The sequence below is a fragment of the Salvelinus alpinus genome, chromosome 1 (assembly GCF_045679555.1).
Source record: "Salvelinus alpinus chromosome 1, SLU_Salpinus.1, whole genome shotgun sequence".
NCBI lineage: Eukaryota > Metazoa > Chordata > Actinopteri > Salmoniformes > Salmonidae > Salvelinus > Salvelinus alpinus.
Genome location: NC_092086.1, coordinates 97576440 through 97604294, shown reverse-complemented (window position 1 = coordinate 97604294; position 27855 = coordinate 97576440). Strand labels below are relative to the sequence as shown.

Genomic DNA, 27855 nt, shown 5'->3' with positions numbered 1-27855 from the left:
CCCCTGGCCTAGTATGTAATCTGGAGAGGTGGCAGATTGTGAGGCTATACTTCTGTTATGCCATGCATGACCTGTTAGTCATTTGGCTTAAAAGAAGAGGAAAAATATGACGCACCTCTGGGCAGACTTGCAGTGAAGCGTCGGGCATGCTTAGTCTCCGTACAAACCCACTACCTCCTGTGAAGAAGCGCTCAGAACCCCAGGTGCCGCTAATGGGCCGGCCTGTGTTGTAGAACATGAAGGTGTCGCTGCCTGAGGTGGCCGTCAGACAGGTCTTGTAGCAGTAGGTCTTGGTCATAGAGCCATTCCCACGCACCTCAATGTAGTGAGGATCCACCTTGAGGTCTCTCCGCAGCGCCACATTGTTATTGGGTTGTCCCCCACCACCACCCCCAGCACCACCTACTATGCTGCTGCTCCCGCTGTCAGGGGGGGTCTTTTGGGATACGCAGCAGGGGGAGCAGGGGCCAGGCTGGGTGCAGTAGGCATGGCAGCGCACGATGGCCAGCACCACCACAGTTACCAGGAACACAAAGGTGGTGGCGCTCAGAGCCACGATCAGATAGAGGGTCAAATTAGAAAAGAGCAGGGTGCTGTGGGGCCGGATGACCCTCTTAGGGTCAGGGGTCACCTTGGGTGGCACCTCCATGACAGCCACATTGACAGTGGCGGTGGAGGAGAGAGGCGGCTGGCCGTGGTCTCTCACCAGTACAGTCAGGCTGAAGGAGGTGGAGTTGTCCTCCAAGACCCTGCGTGTGGTGCGGATCTCCCCCGTGTGTTCGTGCACCTTGAACAGTTCCAAGTCTGTGCACTGATCCAACACATAGATCAGCCAGGCATTGGGACCTGCGTCTGCGTCGTACGCCACCACCTTGGTCACCAGGGCGCCAGCCTCAGCGTTCTTCAGGACTGTCTCTGTGGAGCGCGTACTGTTGCCTGGGGGATTGACGATCTCAGGCACGTGGTCGTTCTGGTCCATGATGTAGATGTAGACAGTGGCCACCCGGCTGAGGGGCGGAATGCCTCCATCCTGAGCTTTGACCTGGAAGTGGAACTCCCTGAGTGACTCATAGTCAAAGGCGCGCAGGGCGTAGGCCTCTCCCGTTTTGGCCTTCACAGAGACGTAAGAGGTGACAGGGATCCCGTGGTTGTTGTCATTGAGGACAGTGTAGGTGATGCGTCCATTCTCGTTGACATCTGAGTCCTGGGCCTTCACAGTGCACAGCGAGGCCCCGGGGGCGTTGTTCTCCGTCACATAGACCGTGTAGGAGGTCTGCTCGAAGCGTGGCGGGTTGTCATTCACATCAGCCACATCCACCTGTATGGTTTTTTGGGAGGAGAGGGGTGGGGTGCCGCCGTCAGTGGCGCTGAGGGTGACATTGTAGGCAGCGGTCGTTTCACGGTCCAGGAAGGCGGAGGTGACCAGGGTGTAGTAGTTTCTAAAGGACTTGATCTTGAAGGGGAGGCCCAGGGGTATTTCCAGGCTCACCTGTTTGTTAACACCAGAGTCCCGGTCTGTGACACTGATCAGGGCCACCACGGTGTCAGCCCGGGCATCCTCCCTCACTGGGCTGGAGAGAGAAGACAGGACTATCTCTGGGACATTGTCATTCACATCCACCACCTCCACCACCACCTTACAGTGGGCTGCCACAGCACCAGGGCCTTTATCCATGGCCTGGATATACATCTCATAAGAGTTGGTTTCTTCATAGTCCACATTGCTCCTCACTCTGATCTCTCCCGTGTTGCTGTCCATGCTGAACATCTGTCTGACTCTCTCAGGAGTGTAGCTGCTGAAAGAATAATACACCTCACCATTGGTACCCTCGTCAAGGTCTGTGGCATTCAATTTGATGACCAGTGTGTCTTTTGGTGAGTTTTCTAACAATTTTACTTTGTACACTGAGCTGTCAAATACAGGGACATTGTCATTGGTGTCCAGGACTCGCACATTAATTTTAGCTGAACCGGTTTTTGCTTGTGTTCCGCCATCTGCAGCAGTCAGAATTAATTGGTGGTAAGGCGCCAGCTCGCGGTCAAGGGGCTTTTTGAGCACGAGCTCAATGTGCTTGCTGTTGATGGAGGGTTTGTTGGAATCCAGCGCGAAGTGTTCGTTTGGGCTGAGTCGATATAGACGAACGGAGTTGGATCCCACGTCCGGATCCAGGGCATTCTCAATGGGGAAACGAGACCCCGGTAAAGCCGATTCTGTCATTTCCAATTGATACTCATCTCTAGGGAACTTCGGCGCATTGTCATTAGCATCCACAATCTCCACCTCAACACTGTGCACCTCGGATGGGTTTTCAACGAACACCTCTAAATGTATAAAACAGGTGCTGCTTAAATCACACAACGTCTCTCTGTCGATTCTTTCATTGACAATTAATTTTCCATTTTTGGGATTGACATCCACATACCGTTTTCCACTGGTGGTTACCTTTATCTTTCGATTGGAGAGCTTTCGGATATCCAACCCCAAATCCTGCACAAGATCCCCCACCGCCGCTCCATGTTCTAATTCCTCAGGAATAGAGTACCGTAGTTGTCCAAGTGAAAGGCCACAAAATAAGAAAAATACAACAAAAGAAAGAGCCACATTGTTTCCTATACAGTTACATATCCCCGTAACAGCCATTGCAAGCTCATGGGATCCGCAGACGGATTAAATACAGCTTTCCGCCTTTTTAGCTTGCAGTACCTCGCCTCCCACCACCGCATTAAAATAAGTTAATTGGTTCCCCGTTAAATGCAAGAGGAACGGCACATCCATTCCGTTATCTGTTTGAACGGATACTTCTCCAACGCATCCATGTTGCCTTTGTCCGTGATGTCTTTTTTCTCTCCTCAGCGCGCGGCTGACGGGTGTGTTTCCCTGCCACTGGTGCTGCGTATCTCGCTCTCGCGCGCTCAGGGTCTCTCTCTCTCTCTTTCTCCCCTTCTCCTTCCCCACTGGTGCAACCTCCCCCGCCTCCCCATCAATTTCTCCCTGTGTCTCTCTCTCTACCTCCAGTGCTCAATGTGATGGTGTCAGTGCAGAGCAGCGGGGGAGGGTCCGTGTGCTCAAAGACGGTTGGCTGCATTTCACATATCAGCACCTTAATTAAGAAAAATAACAGAACTGAATACAAATCCACCGCCTTAGATTGGTTTCATTTATGGCCATTTACCGTGTCTGTGCACATGATAAATTGAGTCAACACTGCAATACATCACTCGTTTAAATGGATATGGAAAACCATGCTGTATGGTTGAAAATTAAATTGTTAATTTGGGTTGTCCCACCAATTATTCTCTATAGTCTTTTTTTAATCATTATATCAAATGTGCAATTAGCCTGCCTCATGCTGCGACGCAAAACCTTGCAGTCAAATTTTACAACAGGTAGCCGATCTCAAACATGGCACGTTTTGGGGACTGTAACTGCCCTGATTAGTTTGAACCTGAACGACTGCATGGCGGCTTCCCCTAAAGCAGCTCTTATAGCTCTGTCCTCTGCTATAGCGCACCCTGCACCGCCACATTTGGGAAAGGCATATAACGATGCAGATCACTGGCATCGCCCTTACATCCACAACCTCTAACACAGGGATCGCTGTCAGTGCTAGACTTCAGAGTGTCAGCTGAAATAATCACATCCAAGATGCCCGTGGTGTCCCCAATAAGCCCTACGTCTCATTCCCTCTCTGTATCACCACTGTGCACGCGGTACCCACTTATTTTCTTCACCATCATCCTAACTATCAGCACCATCACTTTCCACATCATCATCACAATAATAATCGTCATCTTCATCATCATCAACATTATTATAATCATCCTCATCATTGTCAAAATATGAACAGATTTACACGAGACAGTCCAGACCATACTGGCCAGCATGCCCCAGGCACTCTCTCTGTGCATCCATCAACAAAATTAGAGTACATGAATCTGTCACTCTGAAACTACTGTCTATTCAGAGTGACAATTGAGTCCTGTGCACAAGAGTTGGCGAATGGGGAACATGTGGTAGGCCTAGGCTTATTACTGGGAAGATACTTTAAAACATCTGTCTTTATAACATCTGTGGGCATACATGGTTTATGGCACTGGCAGAATTCACTGTAATGTTATGGATTTTAATGCAGTAGTTTACTTTCTCATTGAGCAAGTTAACACAAAGTCAGTCATATGCTGTCAGTTTTGGACTAGTAATATCTTGAAGTTGGTAAATCGCCAATACAAACCTGCTCCAGCATATAATTAACATATAATGAATTAACCTTACCATCCAAGAAAACAAATACAGATGTAGCATCTTAATTTGAGCCAGTTTGCTACAGCAGGAATATAATCCTGCAGCAACAGGAAATGTGAATTATTATGTGGATTATAATTCATGTACATTTTTGTTGGGGTTGATAATTTTTTTGTAAGGGAAAATCAAGTCTTACATTACAAAGTGGAAATTACAAACTTCAGAAGCCTTTTTAAACTTCAAATAGACTACAGGTTGTTTTCCTGCATTGCAGGAAAGTTCCCCTGAAACAGCGTGATCAAATTAAGATCCTACATCTGTAGGCCAAGTTCTTTCCTACAGAAAAGAAGGAAGCTTCTTTCTGTGGTTAAAAGCAGGAGGGCACAAGACTTCAAGATGATATTGTGTTGCCAATGTCATGTATTTGCTGAGAAACACTTTGTTTGGGGCGCTGACTTCAGTGAAATAAATTCAGGTGATGCATTAAATCACAACTTGAGTACCCAAGTTAATGATGCTCAATACATTTTGTACCGAGAGCAGTGAAGTCACTGTGTCAATAGCTTTAGCTATATCTAACAGGCCGTTGAATGGAACGATTTGCTTGTGTTACACACTCTATGAGCTTATAAGGTAAACTCAAATGTGAAAGGTAGTGTTTACTTACTTTTGATGTTGCGACGTGTGTATGTGTGTGTGTGTGTGTGTGTGTGTGTGTGTGTGTGTGTGTGTGTGTGTGTGTGTGTGTGTGTGTGTGTGTGTGTGTGTGTGTGTGTGTGTGTGTGTGTGTGTGTGTGTGTGTGTGTGTGTGTGTGTGTGTGTGTGTGTGTTTGAGAGACAGCGAGAACGTCTCTGACTCATTCATGAAAAGCCCATTATCTCCAACACAGGCCCATGGACTTGTAAGTCTAAACTCAAGCAAGGCTATGTGTCAGTGTGAGGACAGATCATTCAAAGCGAACCAGGGGATCTTGGGATCTGGGTGAGTTATTCCAGCAGTAAGCAGTGGACTACAGACCACTGATTCACTGAGCAGCCAGCCCATATCCGCAGTCCTCACCACATGCAATGGGTAACTCACATCCTAAAGACTCTGGCTGACCAAGACACCCTGACCCCATCACAAGAAGAGGAAATGAGAACTCTGAGCTGGACTCGCAAAGGAATACTGGGTGGAAAGGTCACCTAGACATATCTAAAATAGCCAATCTATTCTAGAGATTCTGTTGATGCACACCAGCAATAAACCTTTATCAATCATGTCATGTTATGGTGGTGGATACTGAAGAACCAAAGGGGAAAATTACATCTGGAATGGTTCCACTTAGACAGTTTGCATAATTTCCAAACTTTACACTAACAAATAAGGGTAGCAGTAACTAAATAATTTAATGAATAAGTAATCTCCTGGTTTTATATGCTGATTTTCATCTGTTGACATGAGATTAGAGAACAACATGACATTTAGTCTTTCAGCTGGAGGGACTGGTTATCACAGCCTGAAAAACAACACTATCCTATCAATTACACACACAGCAGCACAATTCTTCCACCTGGCTCCTGCAGCAGGGAAAAGTACCTCTTCTGGCTCATATCTTAAATCTTGTCTATCTAATTGTCTCTTTTAAGGAGCTCGTCAGGCAGCTGCCCCATCTGTTGTCCACGTTGTAAATAAGAGCCATTTCCTGTTGTAGACTCTGATTGAGATATATCATCCTCACTGTGTATATAAAACACAACCCTTCCAAGTGAGTCAAGAACGACAGGTCCAGAACACATTTCACAGGAACACTAAGTGACACTGTGTACTAATGACCAGGGTATGCTTTTCATCAACAAGACCAGGAAGATATCTGACACAGACAGGAAGAGAGATACTGTATAGTGAGAGGTGAAGAGAGTGACATAGAAAGATGGAAAGACAGAAACACAATAAAGAGTACACAGATACTGTAGATACAGTGTGTGAAAGAGATCTTGAAAGTGTGAGTAGAAGAGATAGGTACATTTCTCCTGTTCTATAAAAATAGCAAATTCCAAAACTCAACATACAAAAAGTTAATGCAAAACTGTCAGGGGGTTGTCTTTGCGTCCCAGAACTGTGCCTCTCAGAAAGTTGAAAATTATTCTGTGCAAACACAAATTGAAAATATAAATACTTCTTCAAGTGAGAATGAAAGAAAGAGAGAGAGAGACAGAGAGAGAGAGACACACTGAAAGAGAGAGAGAGAAAGAGACCGAGAGAGAGAGACACACATAAAGAGAGAGAGAGAGAGACAGAGAGAGAGAGAGACCGAGAGAGAGAGAGAGAGAGAGAGAGAGAGAGAGAGAGAGAGAGAGAGAGAGAGAGAGAGAGAGAGAGAGAGAGAGAGAGAGAGAGAGAGAGAGAGAGAGAGAGAGAGAGAGAGAGAGAGAGAGAGAGAGAGAGAAAGCATAGAGTTGGGAATGAACATCCATTTCCAGTCCATTCTTTTATTCTGTGTGGTATTTTGATTACTTGTGCAATGTCTTGTGTGTTATTTCTGTGTACTATAAATGGCTTTTTGCAACATTGGATGGTACCTCTCCTGTCAATAAAGCTTATTTGAATTTCAACTAGAGAGATACATATAGATAGAACGAGACGGACAGGGGAGGACACAGGACAGTGAGAGCACTCAGCAAGAGCAGACAGACAGCCCCCACCACAGCAGAACAGCGCCCTCAGCAAGAGCAGACAGACAGCCCCCACCACAGCAGAACAGCGCCCTCAGCAAGAGCAGACAGACAGCCCCCACCACAGCAGAATAGCACCCTCATCAAGAGCAACTGCGGACACACAACCAGCTACAGGCACGACAGCTACAGGGACCACTCAAGACAAACTCTCTCTCTCGCTCTCTCTCTATCCCTCCCTTTATCAAACTCCATTCTCCCACTTGTTCCATTTATTTATCCAGCTCTTTCTCTCCCCCTCTCTTGTTCTCAAGCCGAGACTGGACACTGCCGCAGCCTGCAGCTGAAGGGTGTGATCACAGACTAGATCTGACATTGGGTGCCCTCTAGTGTCCATTACTCACTGCAGTATTGTATGAGGTCCCAACATAGTGCACATTTCACAGTGCCTGCTGAATTCTGCCCTGTCTATCCGAACACCTCAATATATCTAGCTATCAGAGGAGCAATTCAGTTATATTAGTTTCTAAGTCTGTGTTATTATACAGAACCAGCCAAAAGTTTGGACACACCTACTCATTCCAGGGTTTTTCTTTATTTGTACTATTTTCTACATTGTAGAATAATAGTGAAGACATCAAAACCATGAAATAATACATATGTAATCATGAAGTAACCAAAAAAGTGTTAAACAAATCAAAATATATTTTATATTTGAGATTCTTCAAAGTAGCCACCCTTTGCATTGATGACAGCTTTGCACACTCTTGGCATTCTCTTGTCTTAGTACAATAACCTGAACAGGACCTTACTCATACAAAACTAGCTGGTAGTGAACTATATACAAGGAGATAAATCCTGACTTGCACAGAATGTGGCAGCAGATGAATGTAGCTGTTGAATTTCAGAAATCTGCATCTTATACATAACCTCCAAGGTCAACTGGATTTATTATGACATAGTAATATAAACCAGCATGCCTTGAGTCAGTGTTTATTTTTGTCTGTGTCTCTGCTGATCATCCCATCACACAGAAATTGTGGGGGATCAGTGACACGTAAAAAAGGTAGAACTCTACAAACAATTTCAAGCACTGAGGAGTTCTAATGGATAAATCTCTTGGCTGAGTAAGACATCTAAAATTGGAGCCTTCTAAAGACACTTCCAGAGACAACTCCCATCCTTCCCCCTTCCATCACCACCACTACACAGACAGAGGGCGCCAGTGAACTTGCTAGCAGCCAATGCACCCAGCTCGGCTTAGCTTGGTCTGCCACCTGCAGCCCTCCACAGAAACATACCAGCCAAGCCATGCAAAAGACTGACTGATAGAAACACTAGATTATCATGACCTGGGCCTTGCAGCTATAGAAATGCATAATAAAGAACATGCTATACATCTTAGAAGACAATGACATGACTAGAAACACATCACATACTTACAGCAGTGATATACTACAGATAATGGGATATCTAGGTGTAGCTCTGTGTGTGTTCTCTCTATCTATCCATCCATCCATCCATCTTTCAGTCAGTCAGTCAGTCAGTCACTGTCTCTCACTCTCTCTCTCGTACTGATCTGTAATAATGTTATGCCCTTGGCTCTGTCCCATGACCTTTGGATGTGAGCAGACTAATGGATGAGGGTGGACTAATGATGGTTGTATAACGGTAGATAGATGGCTACGGATTACCATTTTTGTAAGAGGGATGCTGCTGCCTCCCCACTGGCCCTGCTGAATAATACATAAAGAGATGCATGACCGATAGAAGTGTTGACATTTGTGAATCATCTGTCCAAGCAGCACACAGGTGATGTGGCACGGAGAGGAGAGAGATGGCGAAGAGAGAGAGAAAAAAGGGTAATAGGAAGAGAATGGGGTAGGGTAGAACACAATACAAGAAGGTGGGGGATGAGAAAAGACAGAGAGAGACCTGCATGTGACAGTGTGTGTCTCTGAAGCCACACCTTTCCCCCAGCATAGCCCTATATCTGGCTTCAGTGGTGCAGTGGAGAAATACAGAGTGGAATATTACTGGCAGGCATCCTACACAGCCTGCAAGCCAATGTGTGTGCATGTGTGTGAGAATGCGTGTGTGTGACTCGGCATATTACATTACACACCCTCCTTAAAATGCAGTACTCAGTATAAATTAAACACAGATGTTTCCAAATATATCAGTCTATAAATATGATTGTAAAATTCTTCCTGAATTCCCTTGGGCATTTGGAGCAGGCTCGCTTAATAAGATACAAACAAAAGAAGAAGGCATGAAAGGATATCCTGTCTCTTCTATTCCCTCTCCTCTCCTCTCCTCTCCTCTCCTCTCCTCTCCTCTCCTCTCCTCTCCTCTCCTCTGTCTTTGCTGCACTACAGGGACTTGATTATCTCTCTTCCTGAGACAGCACTACAGCACTACTAACTAAAGACAGACAAAGTTTAGAAACTCACCAATCTTCGGGGACGCTATCTGAACAATAGTGTTAATATAGCATGGGTAATTGTCCCTGTGGCGCCCCAGAGAACCAGCAGTACGACTCCCAGAGAAATGTAATCTATCAGACAACAGCTCAGGGAGTGGACTGGGGAAAACAAATCACACAATAAGAATGTACCATACACTCTCAATTTCAACTAAGACGGGATAAAAAGTAAGTGAAATATTGACATATACAGCCACTTTGTGAGATGTGTCATCTCCGTGTGAGACACACTTCATCTGTAAGGTCAACAAGTGAAGAAATGCCTTAATCATAATCCTCATCCCAGCCACCCAACATAGAAGTGGGCTCTGTGTAAGACTGACTCTAGAAGTACTTACAAAGAGTTAGAGAAAAAAAGTGTAGAACACTTTTAATGAGATCCTGCTTCTATATGGTGATAGAAGACACTGTGAAATCTGTGAAAACAGAGAGAAAAGAAAGGGAAAGAGACAGAGAGAGAGAGAAACAAGGAGAGAGAGGGAGACAGAGAGAGAAAGAGAGAGAGAGAGACAGAGCGAGAGAGAGACAGAGAGAGAGAGAGAGAGAGAGAGCAAGACGGAGAGAGAGACGGAGAGAGAGAGAGACGGAGAGAGAGAGACGGAGAGAGAGACGGAGAGAGAAAGAGAGACGGAGAGAGAGAGACGGAGAGAGAGAGACAGGGAGACCCAGAGAAAGAGAGAAAGAGGAGCAGGGCTCTAGCCCAGGCGTGTCTCTCTAGGGAGCAAGGCTGCAGTATCGCTCTCAATGCAGCAGTGAGAGTGAATCCTCCTGCCTTCCACACATAATGCAGGTGGGATTGCTCCAGTGCTCCGGCTTGCAGACCCAAGACCCTCTAATCCATGTATCTCTCTCTGCCAGATGGGCCAGGCGGAACCACAGGCCTGACCCACTTACAGCTGGAGTCATCCATGTCCTCTGTCAAAGACTCATGCACAACTGACCCATGGGATGGCATTACAGAAACATGCTATCATTACCTATCCTCAGTGAGAACCACAACACACAGTCAGAGCTGAGCTCAGTGGCATAGAGTGTAGGCAATTATAGGGAAATAATGCACTCTCTAGAATGCCCTTCATGCCAATCAGAAAGCAGTATTCAACAATTCCATGGTATAAGCTGAAATCATGCATTGATGTCAATGGGAAGTTTACATGTAAGTTTGAATTAATTGGATCAGTATACATAGTCACAGTCCCCTCTGGACCTTAGTATGACAGCTATATTATCTTTGTTCCCTGAGAGGCCATGACAGAATGGCTACACAAGCTGTGACAAACACAGACAGACCAAACACAGAGCATGCAAAGAAAGGTTAACATGATTATATGAAGGTTGACTTGTGAGTTAAACAGGCAGGCCGCACATCTGTGACTGTCTCTAAACACAGACCCATCCACAGTGGCCATGCACAGAGACGGGTAATGAGCATGGAATACCATAAGACTGAATCTATGACGATTAACATACATGATTAACTGCACACTGATATTGAGATTGTACTGTACTTTAGGTACTTGAGCTAATAACAATAACTTTTATATATTCACATTAATACCAATTCAAGTAGTTAAATGTGAAAGTCCATTTGAAGCTTGTGGGTGGAGGTGTAAAGGGCATCACTACCATTAGGAGCCTCTGTGAACCGCAGTAATGCACTGCCCTAGTTCATAATCACACAGCTAAATAAGTGACATACTAACCAAGTTTCCATCCAACCTTTTATGCTGTAAAGTACATGTTGGATAAAAATGTCATGACAGACCTGACAGAAACATAACATTATTCGGTAAACATTCCAAATGTAGACAAGACAGAATATGCTAGACAAGCTGGGATCTTTTGTGCCAGTAAAATTAATTATGCGAGAAATGGCTGTGGAAACGCTTTTATGCGCAAATACTGATATAATAACTATCATATTGAAATAAACTTGGAGTCATGAAAAGTCTGTGTGGGCCTCCCAATACTACTCGGGAAAGCATGCTGTTTGTTAGGGTACAGATTAAATAAATTATGATGAACTTCACATCCTGGTGAAAGTGATGCTATCAAGGGTCTTATTCTGGTGACATGATGATCGATTCTTGGCTGCCATTTGACAAATACAAATGATCTCGCTCTTTTGTCCATAATAATCGTATCATATAGGCTATACCCGCACTATATGTGTGAGCTGTTGGCTAAATGCTTCAGTTCGGCTGGCGCCTAGCCAAACTCAGCTAGGCAAACGGAAAGAGAGATCTCGCAAAGTGCCTTAAAAGACCTTTGCTTGAAAAACTAGAAAAAAACGGCAATAGTACCGTGCTTCTACACCTGCATTGCTTGCTGTTTGGGGTTTTAGGCTGGTTAAGAAGGACTTTATAAATACATTTGATTGATTTGTCCATTTTGAGACGGTAGCCAAAATAGTCCGAAATAGTCTGAGATAACTCAAGAAATCTGTCATTAATTTTGCCGAGGAGATCTTAGTCAAGCAATATTACATCGAACTAAGATGTTTGGTGTAGTATTTCTCAATTAAAAAAAGGTGCATGAAAACGAGTCGTCTCTCGTTGAATGACAACAAATACTTTATTGAAGTATCCCTGCTGTTGACCAATCATCGCCGAAAGGACTTGCCTCCAGAAAATGTTTTGTGTTCCGAACAGTCGAAAAATCCCTCACTGAAGTCTAAAACAAACAAAAACGTCACAAAATGTCGTCATAATGTATGCACGACCTCTTCCGAACTGTTTTCACTGGTTAGCGTGTAGACGCCTTTAGGCTCACGTGCCAATACCAGTGTGAGCACAATCGCTATATGACGCAAAACATTTTTTTGACAAAACCATTTAACTTTTATTTTTTTATCCGTACATAGGAATTTAACCACAAAAGTTATTTTTATGTCCACTACTTCATCAGGCACGGCCTTTTATCGGCAACAAGTCAATTTGATGGAAACATCTCTGGTGGGGAAATGTGCATATTGTTTTTATGCAGATTTTAGAATATTCGTATGAAAATGTGTTGCCAATTGGATGGAAACCTATTTATTCACACACACAATAGCTCATTGGAGATCAATGGGAAATTGAGGATATAGCTAGGTTTCCATCCAATTTTAGTTTTCATGTGAATACTAGAATCCACATAAAGAAAATATGCATTTTCCCAACAGTGGTGTTTTTTGCCCCCAAATGGACTTTGTGCTAATAAAAATCTGTGCGTGATGATGTCGTGCAAACGAAATGTACTTTTTCGATGACGTTTTCATGTACCTAATAAAATATTATGTTCAATATGTTTCCATAGCATTTTCAAATCTAACAATAGTTTTGTCACAAAAACCGCTGCGATAAATTGCAAATGTGCCTACTCTGGCCTTAGCACGTGTGCTCTGGCCAACAGATCTCAGATACAGTGCAGGTAGGCTGTGCAGTATAGTCTATATTATGAGATTATTATGGATAAGAGCTAGAATATTTTTATTTGTCAAACGCAGTCAAGCATCGATCATCATGTCACCAGAATAAGACCCTCAATATTTATTGGAAAGGAGCATCAAGATCACAGTTCACTTTCACCACCCTGTGAAGTTTCATCTGTAGCCTAATAAACTGTATGGTTTCCTAAATCGTAGTGGGAGGACCACCCGCCATATAATAACGTGACTCCAAGTTACTTAGATATGATGGTTATTATACTGTATCAATATTTGCGCATAAAGGCACAAATTTCTCGCATAATACATTTTACCGACAGAAAAAGATCCCACCATGTCAAACGAACAAATTACCTGTTGGGATTTATAAAACTGTACCGAAACTTCCTGTTTCCATCACAGCTGTCATACATTTTTTTTATATATGGTATGACTTTACTCCCATAAAAACTGTGGATGGAAACTTGGTTAATGACGATATTCCCATTTATCTGGAACCAAACTGATTAAAGTTCAGTTCAGTAAAGTTCAGTAAAGCAATATAACCTTCAATATAATCGTAAAGCCTATATAAATGTGGAAAGAATGGAAAGGCTGAGTTTTATGTTGATCTATGTTTGACAAACAGTAAATTAGGAAAGTGCAGAATGCTGATGTAGACTTGTAGACTTGTTTACGTGCTGCTGTGCGGTTTGTTGCTAACGTTTCTTTGCTACCTGCCAACTTTACGGTTTTTACTTTTTAATTACCGTTTTATATTTTTTATTTTTCCCTCGGTCGACTTTTTTCATTCAACTTTTTCACCCCGGACGCTTTATCTGGACATGGTTCTACACGACCTCCACCAGCCGAAGCTAAGTAGTAACATTAACATTATGCCTTCTAATTGCAGTCGCTGTACTCTTAATATACAGGAGAACCATAGCCATACTGCAAGCCCAGCTTCAGACGCAATCGTTAGGCAATGGTAATGTAAGTGTAGGGAACGATGAAACAGCGTCTGTGCCACCAAGAAGTACAGATAGTAGTTTAAATCGCCTCGCACAGTCCCAGCAGCCGGACAATTTTCTTATGGCTTCTGGAAGGAAATGCTGTAGGAATGCCCAACCGGTGTCGCTCATTCAGCCAACAAAACTTTCAACCGGTTCTCCCCATTAAGCAGCAAGTCGGAGTCAGAGGCCGAGACTTCTCTTGTCTCTACTCCCGTTACGGGGCCTGAGACGCCGAAGCCTTCCACCAATAGCTCTGACAAATTGAACACCATAGTCATTGGCGACTCCATTATCCGTAGTATTAGACTTTAAAATAATCATCCAGCGATCATACACTGTTTACCAGGGGACAGGGCTACCGACGTTAAGGATAATCTGAAGATGGTGCTGGCTAAGGCTAAAACTAGCGAGTGTAGAGAGTATAGGGATATTGTTATCCACGTCGGCACCAACGATGATAGGATGAAACAGTCAGAGGTCACGAAGCGCAAAATAGCTTCAGAGGGTAAATCAGCTAGAAAGATGTGTCGGCATCGAGTAATTGTCTCTGGCCCCCTCCCAGTTAGGGGGAGTGATGAGCTCCACAGCAGTCTCACAACTCAATCGCTGGTTGAAAACTGTTTTCTGCCCCTCCCAAAATATAGAATTTGTAGATAATTGGCCCTCTTTCTGGGACTCACCCACAAACAGGACCAAGCCTGGCCTGCTGAGGAGTGACGGACTCCATCCTAGCTGGATCTTATCTATGAACATAGACAGGGCTCTAACTCCTCTCGCTCCACAATGAGTTAGGGTGCAGGCCAGGCAGCAGACTGTTAGCCACCCTGCCAGCTTAGTGGAGCCACTAGCATAGTCAGTGTCGTCAGCTCAGCTATCCCCATTGAGACCGTGTCTGTGCCTCGATCTAGGTTGGGCAAAACTAAACATGGCGGTGTTCGCCTTCGCAATCTCACTGGAACAAAGACCTCCATTCCTGTCATTATTGAAAGAGATTGTGATATCTCACATCTCAAAATAGGGCTACTTAATGTTAGATCCCTCACTTCCAATGTAGTTATAGTCAATGAACTAATCACTGATCATAATCTTGATGTGATTGGCCTGACTGAAACATGGTTCAAGCCTGATGAATTTAAATGAGGCCTCTCCTCCTGGTTACACTAGTGACCATATTACACGCGCATCCCGCAAATTGTGGAGGTGTTGCTAACATTTACGATAGCAAATTTCAATAAAAAAATAAAAAATGACTGCGTTTTCTTCTTTTGAGCTTCTAGTCATGAAATCTATGCAGCCTACTCAATCACTTTTTATAACTACTGTTTACAGGCCTCCTGGTCCATATACAGCGTTCCTCACTGAGTCCCCTGAATTCCTATCAGACCTTGTAGTCATGGCAGATAATATTCTCATTTTTGGTGACTTTAATATTCACATGGAAAAGTCCACAGACTCACTCCAAAAGGCTTTCAGAGCCATCGTCGACTCAGTGGGTTTTGTCCAACATGTCTCCGGACCTATTCACTGCCACAGTTATACTCTGGACCTAGTTTTGTCCCGTGGAATAGATATTATGGATCTTATTGTTTTTCCTCATAATCCTGGACTATCAGACCACCATTTTATTACGTTTGCAATCGCAACAAAAAATCTGCTCAGACCCCAACCAATGATCATCAAAAGTCGTGCTATAAATTCTCGGACAACACAAAGATTCCTTGATGCCCTTCTAAACTCCCTTCATCTACCCAAGGACATAAGAACTAAATGTAACCTTGCATAATAGCCTAGATGCAGACGCACCCCTAAAAACAAAAACATTTGTCATAAGAAACTAGCTCCCTGGTATACGGAAAATACCCGAGCCCTGAAGCAAGCTTCCAGAAAATTTGAACGGAAATGGCGCTACACCAAACTGGAAGTCTTGCGACTAGCTTGGATAGACAGTGCCGTGCAGTATCGAAGAGCCCTCGCTGCTGCTCGATCATCCTATTTTTCCAACTTAATTGAGGAGAATAAGAACAATCCAACATTTACTTTGATACTGTCGCAAAGCTAACTAAAACGCAGCATTCCCCAAGAGAGGACTGCGTTCACTTCAGCAGTGATAAATTCATGAACTTCTTTGACGAAAACATCATGATCATTAGAAAGAAAATGTAATTAAATTAAATATGCGTATTTCTCCAAAGCTCAGTTGTCCTGAGTTTGCACAACACTGCCAGGACCTAGGATTAAGGGAGACTCAAGTGTTTTAATATTATATCTTTTGACACATTGACGAAAATTGTCTTGGCCTCTAAACCTTCAAGCTGCATACTGGACCCTATTCCAACTAAACTACTGAAAGAGCTGCTTCCTGTGCTTGGCCCTCCTGTGTTGAACATAATAAATGGCTCCCTATCCACCGGATGTGTACCACTCACTAAACTCACTAAAAGTGTCAGTAATAAAGCCTCTCTTGAAAAAGCCAAACTTTGACTCAGAAAATATAAAAAACTATTGGCCTATATCGAATCTCCCATTCCTCTCAAAAAGTTTAGAAAGCTGTTGCGCTGCAACTCACTGCCTTCCTGAAGATTAACAATGTATACGAAGCGCTTCAGTCTTGTTTTAGACCCCATCATAGCGCTGACACTGCACTCGTGAAGGTGGTAAATTACCTTTTAATGGCGTCCGACCAAGGCTCTGCATCTGTCCTCGTGCTCCTAGACCTTAGTGCTGCTTTTGATATCATCGATCACCACATTCTTTTGGAGAGATTGGAAACCCAAATTGGTCTACACGGACAAATTCTGTCCTGGTTTAGATCTTATCTGTCAGAGAGATATCAGTTTGTCTCTGTGGATGGTTTGTCTTCTGACAAATCAACTGTAAATTTCGGTGTTCCTCAAGGTTCCGTTTTAGGACCACTATTGTTTTCACTATATATTTGACCTCTTGGTGACGTCATTCGGAAACATAATGTTAACTTTCACTGCTATGTGGATGATACACCCGGATAAAGCACTAAATAAACTTCAGTTAGTGCTAAACACGGCTGCTAGAATCTTGACTAGAACCAAAAAATGTGATCATATTACTCCAGTGATAGGCTCTCTACACTGGCTTCCTGTTAAGGCTAGGGCTGATTTCAAGGTTTTACTAACCTACAAAGCATTACATGGGCTTGCTCCTACCTATCTTTCCTCTTTGGTCCTGCCATACATACCTATACGTATCCTACAGTCACAAGACGCAGGCCTCCTTACTGTCCCTGGAATTTAAGCAAACAGCTGGAGGCAGGGCTTTCTCCTATAGAGATACATTTTTATGGAATGGTCTGCCTATCCATGTGAGAGACACAGACTCGGTCTCGACCTTTAAGTCTTCAGTCGAGACAGACTTCAGTAGGTCCTATGATTGAGTGTAGTCTGGCCCAGGAGAGTGAAGGTGAACAGAAAGGCACTGGAGCGACGGATCTCCCTTGTTTCTCTTCCTGGCCGGTTCCCCTCTCTCCACTGGGATTCTCTGCCTCTAACCCTATTGCGGGGGCTGAGTCACTGGCTTACTGGTGCTCTTCCATGCAAGGAAGGGTGCGTCACTTGAGTGGGTTGAGTCACTGATGTGATCTTCCTGTCCGGGTTGGCGACCCCTCGTGTTCGTGCAGCCGGGGAGATCTTCGTGGGCTATACTCAGCCTTGTCTCAGGGTAGTAAGTTGGTGGTTGGAGATATCCCTCTAGTGGTGTGGAGGCTGTGCTTAGGCAAAGTGGGTGGGGTTAAATCCTGCCTGTTTGGCCCTGTCCGTGGGTATCGTCAGGACAGTGCCACAGTGTCTTCCGACCCCTCCTGTCTCAGCCTCCAGTATTTTGGCTGCAATAGTTTATGTGTCGGGGGGCTAGGGTCATTCTGTTATATCTGGAGTATTTCTCCTGTCTTATCCGGTGTCCTGTGTGAATTTAACTATGCTCCCTCTAATTCTTTCTCTCTCTTTCTCTCTCTCATTCTCTCTCTCTTTCTCTGTCTCTTCTCTTGGATGACCTGAGCCCTAGGACCATGCCTCAGGACTACCTCTCCTGATGACTCCTTGCTGTCCCCAGTCCTGGTCATGCTGCTGCTCCAGTTTAAACTTTTCTGCCTGCGGCTATGGAACCCTGACCTGTTCACTGGACGTGCTACCTTGTCCCGGACCTGCTGTTTTGGACTCTCTCTCTACCACACCTACTGTCTCTAACTCTGAATGATCGGCTATGAAAAGCCAACTGACATTTTCTCCTGAGGTGCTGACCTGTTGCACCCTCGACAACCACTGTGATTATCATTATCTGACCCTGCTGGTCATCTATGAATGTTTGAACATCTTGGCCATGTTCTGTTATAATCTCCACCCAGCACAGCCAGAAGAGGACTGGGCACCCCTCAGAGCCTGGTTCCTTTCTAGGTTTCTTCCTAGGTTCCGGCCTTTCTAGGGAGTTTTTCCTAGCCACTGTGCTTCTAAATCTGCTTTGCTTGCTGTTTGCGGTTTTAGGCTGGGTTTCTGTATAGCACTTTGTGACATCGGCTGATGTAAAAATGACTTGATAAATAAATTTGATTGATTGATTGATGTTTTGCTATAGCTTGGTGGTGCTGAAATAGACTTAGAGTATACCTTAGTACTGATGCTGCTGTCCACACCGTTGGTGCTGAAATAGGACAATACTATACATCAGTACTGATGCTGCTGTTCACCACGGTGGTGCTGAAATAGGCCTATACTATACATCAGTACTGATGCTACTGTCCACAACTGTATAAGCACTTTGTAACATCTGCAGATGTAAAGCTTTATAAATACATTTGATTTCATTTCATTTGGAGAACCTTCTTCACCTAGGTCTAAATTTAAATGAAAAAACTAAACCCTGCAGACACTAGGATGGATTGAGTTTGACAGCCCTGCTCTAAAGTACTAACACCACATATGATGAAGCAGCAGTAGCTGTTATGTGAAATCTGAATCACTTCACAATCGAAGACAATGTATAGGCTTACATTTACATTCACACTAATAATTCGATATTAATCTGACTATCCAAAATAATTGGACTATTGTGTGCATGTAACCATACTCAATGTCACTGTCAATAATCATCCAACAACATTTTTATAAAAGCCAAATCTATAAGCAGTGAATTAATTAAATAGACCCTCATTCTAACTGATCCAGTACTTATTGTGAATAGCAAAAAAGGCTCACCTTCTCACTATTTGGCAGAGTTCTTGTCCTTTGAAAAGTGTCTCCTCCATTAATACTGATCAGCTCACCATCAGCAGGTGGAAACGAAAATGGGGAAAACTACTATGTCACTCTTCATTGTGTCAGAGCTGAAACACACGTCATACTGCTGAGTAGATTTGGAGTAAGACCAGCTCCCGTCAGGGTGGGTAGTGATCATTGGGGCGCTGCACCTGCTGAAACTGCCGTCTGTCCTGTGGCATTTTACAACTATTAAACTGATGAGGCTCAGTAGAAATATCACTGATACTGACACAATGGCGACGAGCAGATACAGATTAAAATCTGAGAAACTCTCCTCCTTAACAGTCAGATGTCTGAAAGATGTCTGTGTGTCACCTGTACTTTCAACGACCACAACATCAACAGACACAGTCGCAGACAGGGAAGGTTCTCCATTATCAGACACCAGAATGACCAACGGGTGAGTTTTTAGGTCATTGTCACTCATGCGTCTCTTAGTCCGTATTTCTCCGTTGCTGGTTCCTATTCTGAATAGATTGGTCCCCTTTGGTTCAGAGATGTGATAAGAAAGCAGCGCATTGTAACCAGAGTCGGCGTCTACAGCCCTGATCTTGGCCACAAAGTATCCCGCTTCAGCAGAATAAGGAATGTTCTCAGAATTAACGGAGCCGTGATCAGAATAGGGCGGGAGAATCACAGGACTGTTGTCATTCTCATCCTGGATAAAAACGTTGACAGTGACGTTGCTGCTTAGTGGAGGAACACCAGAGTCTGTGGCCTGAACTTGGAACTGGAACTTTTTCACTTCTTCATAGTTAAATGACTGTAAGCTGAATATCTCACCAGTTAGAGAATTTAAGTTTAGAAATGTTGACAAACGGGCATGTGTTTTGTTTTTTGATAGTGTATACGTCAATTGAGAGTTTTCATTGATATCCGAGTCATTCGCTGTCACGCTGCCAACACGAACCCCCACTGGACTGTTCTCCTCTATATAAAAGTTCATTATGGGCTCCGGAAAGAGTGGAGCGTTGTCATTCACATCAGAAATGTGTACAGTAATAACACTAGTACTGGAGAGAGGTGGGGTCCCTTCATCAATGGCTTTAATAGTTATGTTATGAAGAGAGGCCCTCTCTCTGTCTAGAGGCCCATCTACCACTAAAGAATAATAGTTCTTATAGGACGACTGTAATTTAAAAGGAAAATCTCCTATAATAAAAGCTTTGATGAGCCCATTTTTACTCCCATCTTTGTCTCCAATACTCAATGAAGCCACTGCTGTTCCTTTCTCGGCATCTTCTTTGACTGCAATGGCCAGGGATGTTATTTCTATCTCGGGTGTATTATCATTGATATCAAGTATTTCAATTAGGACTTTTGAATGGGCACTCCTTGGTGGATTACCCTTGTCTTTTGCTTGTACACGGATTTCAAACGCAGGGTTCTCCTCGTGATCTAAACTTCCTTTAATGGTTATTTCACCTGTGTGCTGATTGACTGCAAACAGCCTATGAAGATCCATTTCTCTGTTACCAATGAATGAGTATTCAATCTCACCGTTTGCAGCTTCGTCTATGTCTGTTGCGTTTATGATTAGAACTAAAGTTCCAAATGCAACATTTTCTAAGACTTGGACTTTATACAGAGATTTAGTGAAAATCGGGCTGTTGTCGTTCACATCTATCACATTAATTATTATCTCTAAAGTCCCAGATCGTGGAGGTTTTCCTCCATCAACAGCAATCAGTATCAGCTTAATCACAGCTTGTTTCTCTCGGTCTAAAGCTTTCTGCAGCACTAACTCAGCAGTCACACTGTGCTCTCCATCGCTCTGTACATCCAGAGAAAAGTATTCATTCGGGCTCAGGTTGTAGGTTTTTATCGATTTACTGCCAACGTCCGCATCACCGGCAAGTGGTAATGGAAATCTTTCACCTAGAGAGGCATATTCGGTCATATTGATAACGTGAATGCGCTCTTGAAATGATGGCGCGTTGTCATTTATGTCCAAAATGTTTACTTCAATACGATGGATTCGCATGGGATGATTCATGATAGCTTCTACATCTATGGAGCATTTTATGGAGTTGGGGCAGATGGCATCTCTGTCAATTATCTCACTGACAAAAAGAACGCCAGTCTTCACGTCGACATCAAAATACCTCCGTTTGGATCCGGTTACTATCTGAATCTCTCTAGATTCTAGTTCCCTCACGTTAAGATTTAGGTCTTTGGCGATATTTCCAACAAATGTTCCTTTATCCACCTCCTCTGAGACTGAATACACGAACTGTCCGGAACACAATCCCCATGAACAAAGCAGCAGAAGACATTGTATCCCAACACGTCTTCTGTGGTCACACAGGTCCATGGCTGTACAAGTAAACCCTTATCCAAAATATACTAAAAGGGAAAAAATGAAAATAATACAAGCTCTGCTAATCCGTGTTTATACAACCCAAGTAATGCAGGACGCACAAGCGTTTCCTCTCGTCCCAAAACACACGACTGGTTTCAACTCCATTCCTTTTTTAGTATTCACATGAGTAGTCCAGCATTATTCCTCCTAGAAATAATGTTCATGGTCAACAGCGACATCCTGTGTTGTATATACACAGCACAAATACTATTGACATAGCTGTTTATTTTTTTTAACTAGGCAAGTCAGTTAAGAACAAATTCTTATTTTCAATGACAGCCTAGGAACAGTAGGTTAACTGCCTTGTTCAGGGGCAGAACAGGTTTTTATCTTGTCAGCTCGGGGATTTGATATTGCAACCTTTCGGTTACTAGTCCAATGCTCTAACCACTAGGATACCTGCCACCCCTGTAAATCTGCTATGTCTCTATTACACCACCTTGGTTCTTAATTATTATTATTTTAAACCAAAACGAACCCTTTGCAGAGTACTAGTTCAAATAAAATTATGAAACTGTAACAATAGTGTATCTTCGACCTATAAACAAGTTGGTTTGGTCATGTGTGTGTGTGTGTGTGTAACAGTTTTGCTTCCGTCCCTCTACCTGGGCTCGCATCAGGGACCCTCTGAACACATCAACAACAGCCTCCCACGAAGCATTGTTACCTAACGCTCCGCAAAAGCCAAGGGAAACAACTACTTCAAGGTGTCAGAGCGAGTGACGTCACCGATTGAAACGTTTTGAGCGCACTCCCGCTAACTAGCTAGCGATTTCACACCAGTTACATGTGATTACACATGGGAATCGAAAACAATTAAGAATTCTGAGATATTGCAAACATGACCAAGTAGACTACATTATGTAGAGTGAGAGACTGGCTAGCACATGAAAATATGGGGGGGAAATGAGTTACAAAACTTCCCGTGACATTAATGAGACTGCTGATAATGATTTAACATCAATCATGCGCAGATAATAACTTTACCGGTTGTTGCTTCTACAATAAACAACCCAAAACTTCATTTGTTGACAGGTTCACAAATGAATCGGATAGAGAGGAATAGCATACGAAAGAAACATAACAGAGCAAGTAGCCGCCTATCGTTGTCCATGGTACTGAATTGAAGAGCCAAACACCTCATAAATTTAGAGCTGGATTTTACCTACCTAAAACCGTACCCAGACAACTTCAGCTGTCTCATCAAGTTAGAAGGGATGAACTCCAACAAAGTATGTAGAATTTGCGCCACAAGATAATACTTTGTCAGTTAAACAAAAAACGATAACAACGCAATGATAAAAAAAACAGATACCTTCTGAAAAGTTATCCTTCCTCACGTTCTCAATATTTGGCAGAGTGGAGTCCTTTGAAAAGTGTACCTTCCATTAATACTGATCAGCTTCCAATCAGCATCAGCAGGTGGAAACAGCGTGGGGAAACTACTACGTCACTCTTCAGTGCTTCAGAACTAAAACACACGTCATACTGCTGAGTAGATTTGGAGTAAGACCAGCTCCCGTCAGGGTGTGTAGTGATCATTGGGGTACCTTCTTAAACTGCCGTCTGTCCTGTGGCATTTTACAGCTATTAAACTGATGAGGCTCAGTAGAAATATCACTGATAATGACACAATGGCGACGAGCAGACAGAGATTTAAATCAGAGAAACTCTCCTCCTTTACAGGCAGATGTCTGAAAATTGTCTTTGTGTCACCTGTACTTTCAACGACCACAACATCAACAGACACAGTCGCAGACAGGGAAGGTTCTCCATTATCAAACACCAGAATGACCAACGGGTGAGTTTTTAAGTCATTGTCACTCATGCGTCTCTTAGTCCGTATTTCTCCGTTGTTGGTTCCTTCTGAATAGATTGGTCCCCTTTGGTTCAGAGATGTGATAAGAAAGCAGCGCATTATATCCAGAGTCGGCGTCTACAGCCCTGATCTTGGCCACAAAGTATCCCGCTTCAGCAGAATAAGGAATGTTCTCAGAATTAACGGAGCCGTGATCAGAATAGGGCGGGAGAATCACAGGACTGTTGTCATTCTCATCCTGGATAAAAACGTTGACAGTGACGTTGCTGCTTAGTGGAGGAACACCAGAATCTGTGGCCTGAACTTGAAATTGTAACTTTTTTACTTCTTCATATTTAAAAGAATGCATGCTGTTATTTCACCAGTTATAGAGTTAATGTTGACAATTGACGATGGCGATATATTATCACTTTTACTTTCCGATAGAGAATATTATACACGCGCGTTTTCCATTTCATCTGGATCATACGCACTTACACTAACTATCAGACCTCCCACTGGACTATTCTCCTTTAAATACATGTTAATAAGATGTTCTGGAAATGGGACGGGTTGTCTTTTACATCAGAAATGTAACACTACAGTAACAACACTGGTGCTGGAGAGAGGTGGGGTCCCCTCTTTCGTATCAATAATACTGATGTTGTACTGAGAATATTTATCTCTATCCAAAGGCCATCTACAACTTAAGAGTAGTGATTTTTATAAGAAAACTGAATTTGGAAAGGAACCTTACCACTTACCTGACAATTCACAGTTCCATTTTTACCCCCATCTTTATCTGAGAGCATTACTAAAGCAACAGCAGCGCCAGACTTGGCATCCTCTCTTACTGTGCTCATGAGTGATGTTATTGCTATCTCTGGAGCATTGTCATTTATATCGACTACTTCCACCAACACTTTACAATGTGTCGTTTTTGGAGGTTGGCCTTGGTCTGCAGCCTGGACTCGTAACTCAATCCCAACGTTTTCTTCATAATCGACATGACCTTTTACTGATACATTCCCAGTATATGGGTCAATAGCAAATATACTAGCTCGTTTTTCATTACTGTTGCCAACAAAAGTGTAAACAATGTCACTGTTGATACCCTCATCCAAATATAATGAAGTGAGGTATAATATTTTGGTTCCAATCGGAACTTTCACTTTGTAGAGAGGTTTGCTGAAAAATGGATTCTTGTCATGTATTTCCATTACATGTACAATGATCTGTAATGTGTCGGATCGAAGGAGAAAATAGTCTTGCCGAAATCCCTCCCCCTTTCTAATTTTTTTAATTTTGTGGCTAGAGTCAAATACTTTCTGTGGCACACATCAGAGTCAAATAATTTCTATAGAACAAACTTCACGTCACGATAGGCAACCAAAATGAATAATTAATGTAGGTGTGTTATATTAAACATAGAGGACGGAGTAAAATGTAGGCAAGCAATAAACATTTCTGAACAAGTACAAGTCAAATAAGACATGGGAGAGATGACGAATTTTGCCAAAGAGATTTATTAATAGACTAATAGACTTGAAACAAATAGCCAAACCGAAAACTGCAGACATTACTCGTGCCAGGGTATCAAACCGACATAAAAAATCTAATGAATCGCAGCCTAACGTGATCAGAAATCTCAACTAGCAAGCAAGTCGCAGTAATTAAGAATTGAGTGCGTGCACTTTCACGCGAAGGCGGGGGGATTCAGGCAAGGGGGGAGGGGCAATTCTGCACTACCGGAAAGGCCCATCACGATCCACGGACTTCCCGATTCTTCTGTAGGCCTAAATTGTTTATGATAGTTTCATTATATTGCAAAGTATCGTTAAGAATAATCTCTCGACTAGTATACCGCGGTTCTTTTTACATACAGTACATCTCGAGTGCATTCTCGTCTCACCAAACTTGCTTGACTGTGCCTTCAGCAGTGGAAGTGCAGGAAGGAAGGAGGAACCTAATCAACACAACATAATCACGGTTTACAGCAACACCAAGTGTTTTTACTGTGTTTATTTTTTTTAAATAATAAATATGTATTATTTTAGTTATTCAAAAAATTGGTATCAACAGAATTGCAGAAATGGAAGCAGATTGATTTGTTTGGTTTGCTAAGCTAGCTGGCTAGCTAGCTATAGCTGTGTACTGTTTGCATTCAAAAGATGCATTCAGCACCACCCACTTCTAGTTTTCCCCACCCAAAGTGAGAGGACTGCAGTACGTATATGGTAGAAGGTGACGTTACAATGGACGGATGTGTGGGTGAGCTTTAAGTGCCAGTATTGGCAGCAGAAGAAGCATCTCCCAAGTGGGTGCTACACATCGATAGTGGAGGAGTCAACCAGTGACTACAGAGGGCTGGGGACTGAGAACAACATCAGGACCGGGTAGCCAACTTCAGCTCCACCACCACCACCATTAAACCTGTCATTATGGCAAAGGGTGGCTACTTTGAAGAATCTAAAATACAAATATATTTTCATTTGTGTAACACTTTTTTGGTTACTACATGATTCCATATGTGTTATTTCATAGATTTGATCCCTTCCCTATTATTCTACAATGTAGAGCATAGTAAAAATAAAGAAAAACCCTGGAATGATTAGGTGTGTCCAAACTTTTGACTGGTACTGTATATATATATAAAGTTGAAGTCGGAAGTATACATACACTTAGGTTGAAGTCGTTAAAACTCGTTTTTTCAACCACTCCACAAATTTCTTGTTAACAAGCTATAGTTTTGGCAAGTCGGTTAGGACATGTATTTTGTGCATGACATGAGTAATTTTTTCAACAATTGTTTACAGACAGATCATTTCACCTATAATTCACTGTTTCACAATTCCAGTGGGTCAGAAGTTTACATACACTAATTTGACTGTGCCTTTAAACAGCTTGGAAAATTCCCGAAAATGATGTCATGGCTTTAGAAGCTTCTGATAGGCTAATTGACATCATTTGAGTCAATTGGAGGTGTACCTGTGGATGTATTTCAAGACCTACCTTCAAACTCAGTGCCTCTTTGCTTGACATCATGGGAAAATCAAACAAAAGATATCATGCAAGACCTCAGAAAAAAAATTGTAGACCTCCACAAGTCTGGTTCAACCTTGGAAGTAATTTTCAAACGCCTGAAGGTACCACGTTCATCTGTACAAACAATATAACGCAAGTATAAACACCATGGGACCACGCAGCCATCATACCGCTCAGGAAGGAAACGCGTTCTGACTCCTAGAGATGAACGTACTTTGGAATGAAAACTGCAAATCAATCCCAGAACAACAGCAAAGGACCTTCTGAAGATACTGGAGGAAACAGGTACAAAAGCATCTATATCCACAGTAAAACGAGTCCTATATCGACATAACCTTAAAGTCAGCTCAGCAAGGAAGAAGCCACTGCTCCAAAACCTCAATAAAAAAGCCAGACTACAGTTTGCAACTGCACATGGGGACAAAGATCATATTTATTGGAGAAATGTCCTCTGGTCTGATGAAACAAAAATAGAACTGTTTGACCATAATGACCATCGTTATGTTTGGAGGAAAAAGGGGGAGGCTTGCAAGCCAAAGAACACCATCCCAACCGTGAAGCACGGGGGTGGCAGCATCATGTTGTGGGGGTGCTTTGCTGCAGGAGGGACTGGTGCACTTCACAAACTAGATGGCATCATGGGGAGGGAAAATTATGTGGATGTATTGAAACAACATCTCCAGACATCAGTCAGGAAGTTAAAGCTTGGTCGCAAATGGGTCTTCCAAATGGACAATGACCCCAAGCATACTTCCAAAGATGTGGCAAAATGGCTTAAGGACAAGAAAGTCAAGGTATTGGAGTGGCCATCACAAAACCCTGACCTCGATCCTATAGAAAATTTGTGTGGGCAGAACAGAAAAAGCGTGCGCGAGCACGTTTGACTCAAGTTAAACAATTTAAAGGCAATGCTACCAAATACTAATTGAGTGTATGTAAACTTCTGACCCACTGGGAATGTGATGAAAGAAATAAAAGCTGAAATAAATCATTCTCTTAACTATTATTCTGACATTTCACATTCTTAAAATAAAGTGGTGACCTAAGACAGGGAATGTTTACTAGGATTAAATGTCAGCAATTGTGAAAAACTGAGTTTAAATGTATATGGCTAAGGTGTATGTAAACTTCCGACTTCAACTGTAAATAACATAAGGAACGCATAAAGAAACAAACAAATGCATCCAATGAACGACACTTTCTTCCTAAATTGAAGGTATTGCTTACCTTACCTTAGTGGTGTGAACTAGGGCCTACATCTAAATGTCTTTACAGTTTTCAGTTTTACATTAAGCAACTAAAAACTACAATATTCTGACAGGTTCATACCTTTATCTGTTAGAGGACAATACGACACAACTTTGCTGCAGTTTTATCTAGAAAAAGTGAGCAAGAATGAGACTGACTAACCAAAGTAGCCACAGGTCGCTGTCCATGGTGTTGAAATGAAAAGCTGCTTGCTGCATCAATTTGGAGCAAAATTTTATCCAAACTATACCGTACCCATTAAAATTGTCAAGTTAGAAGGGAACTTCCCCAAGTTTTTCAGGAATTTGAAAATGCAGC

At 42.9% G+C, this 27855-nt stretch overlaps 1 protein-coding gene and 1 pseudogene across 7 annotated transcripts in view; both read right to left on the bottom strand.

Moving 5' to 3' along the window:
• Positions 1-27855, bottom strand: part of LOC139535608 (protocadherin alpha-C2-like) — a 71589-nt gene that overhangs the window by 28905 nt on the left and 14829 nt on the right. The window contains exon 1 of one of the 7 annotated variants that reach the window (XR_011667167.1): positions 175-3321. The exons of 4 other annotated variants lie outside the window; for them this stretch is intronic. Coding sequence is in view for 2 of the 3 variants with exons in the window: in XM_071335228.1 (XP_071191329.1) it covers positions 116-2641 (2526 nt within the window). In the remaining variant the exon portion in view is untranslated. Of the gene's footprint in view, positions 1-115; positions 3322-27855 lie in introns of those variants that run through there. 2 more of the 7 variants (XM_071335228.1, XM_071335195.1) reach the window with 2 other exon arrangements.
• Positions 7171-26286, bottom strand: LOC139540014 (protocadherin alpha-3-like; annotated as a pseudogene).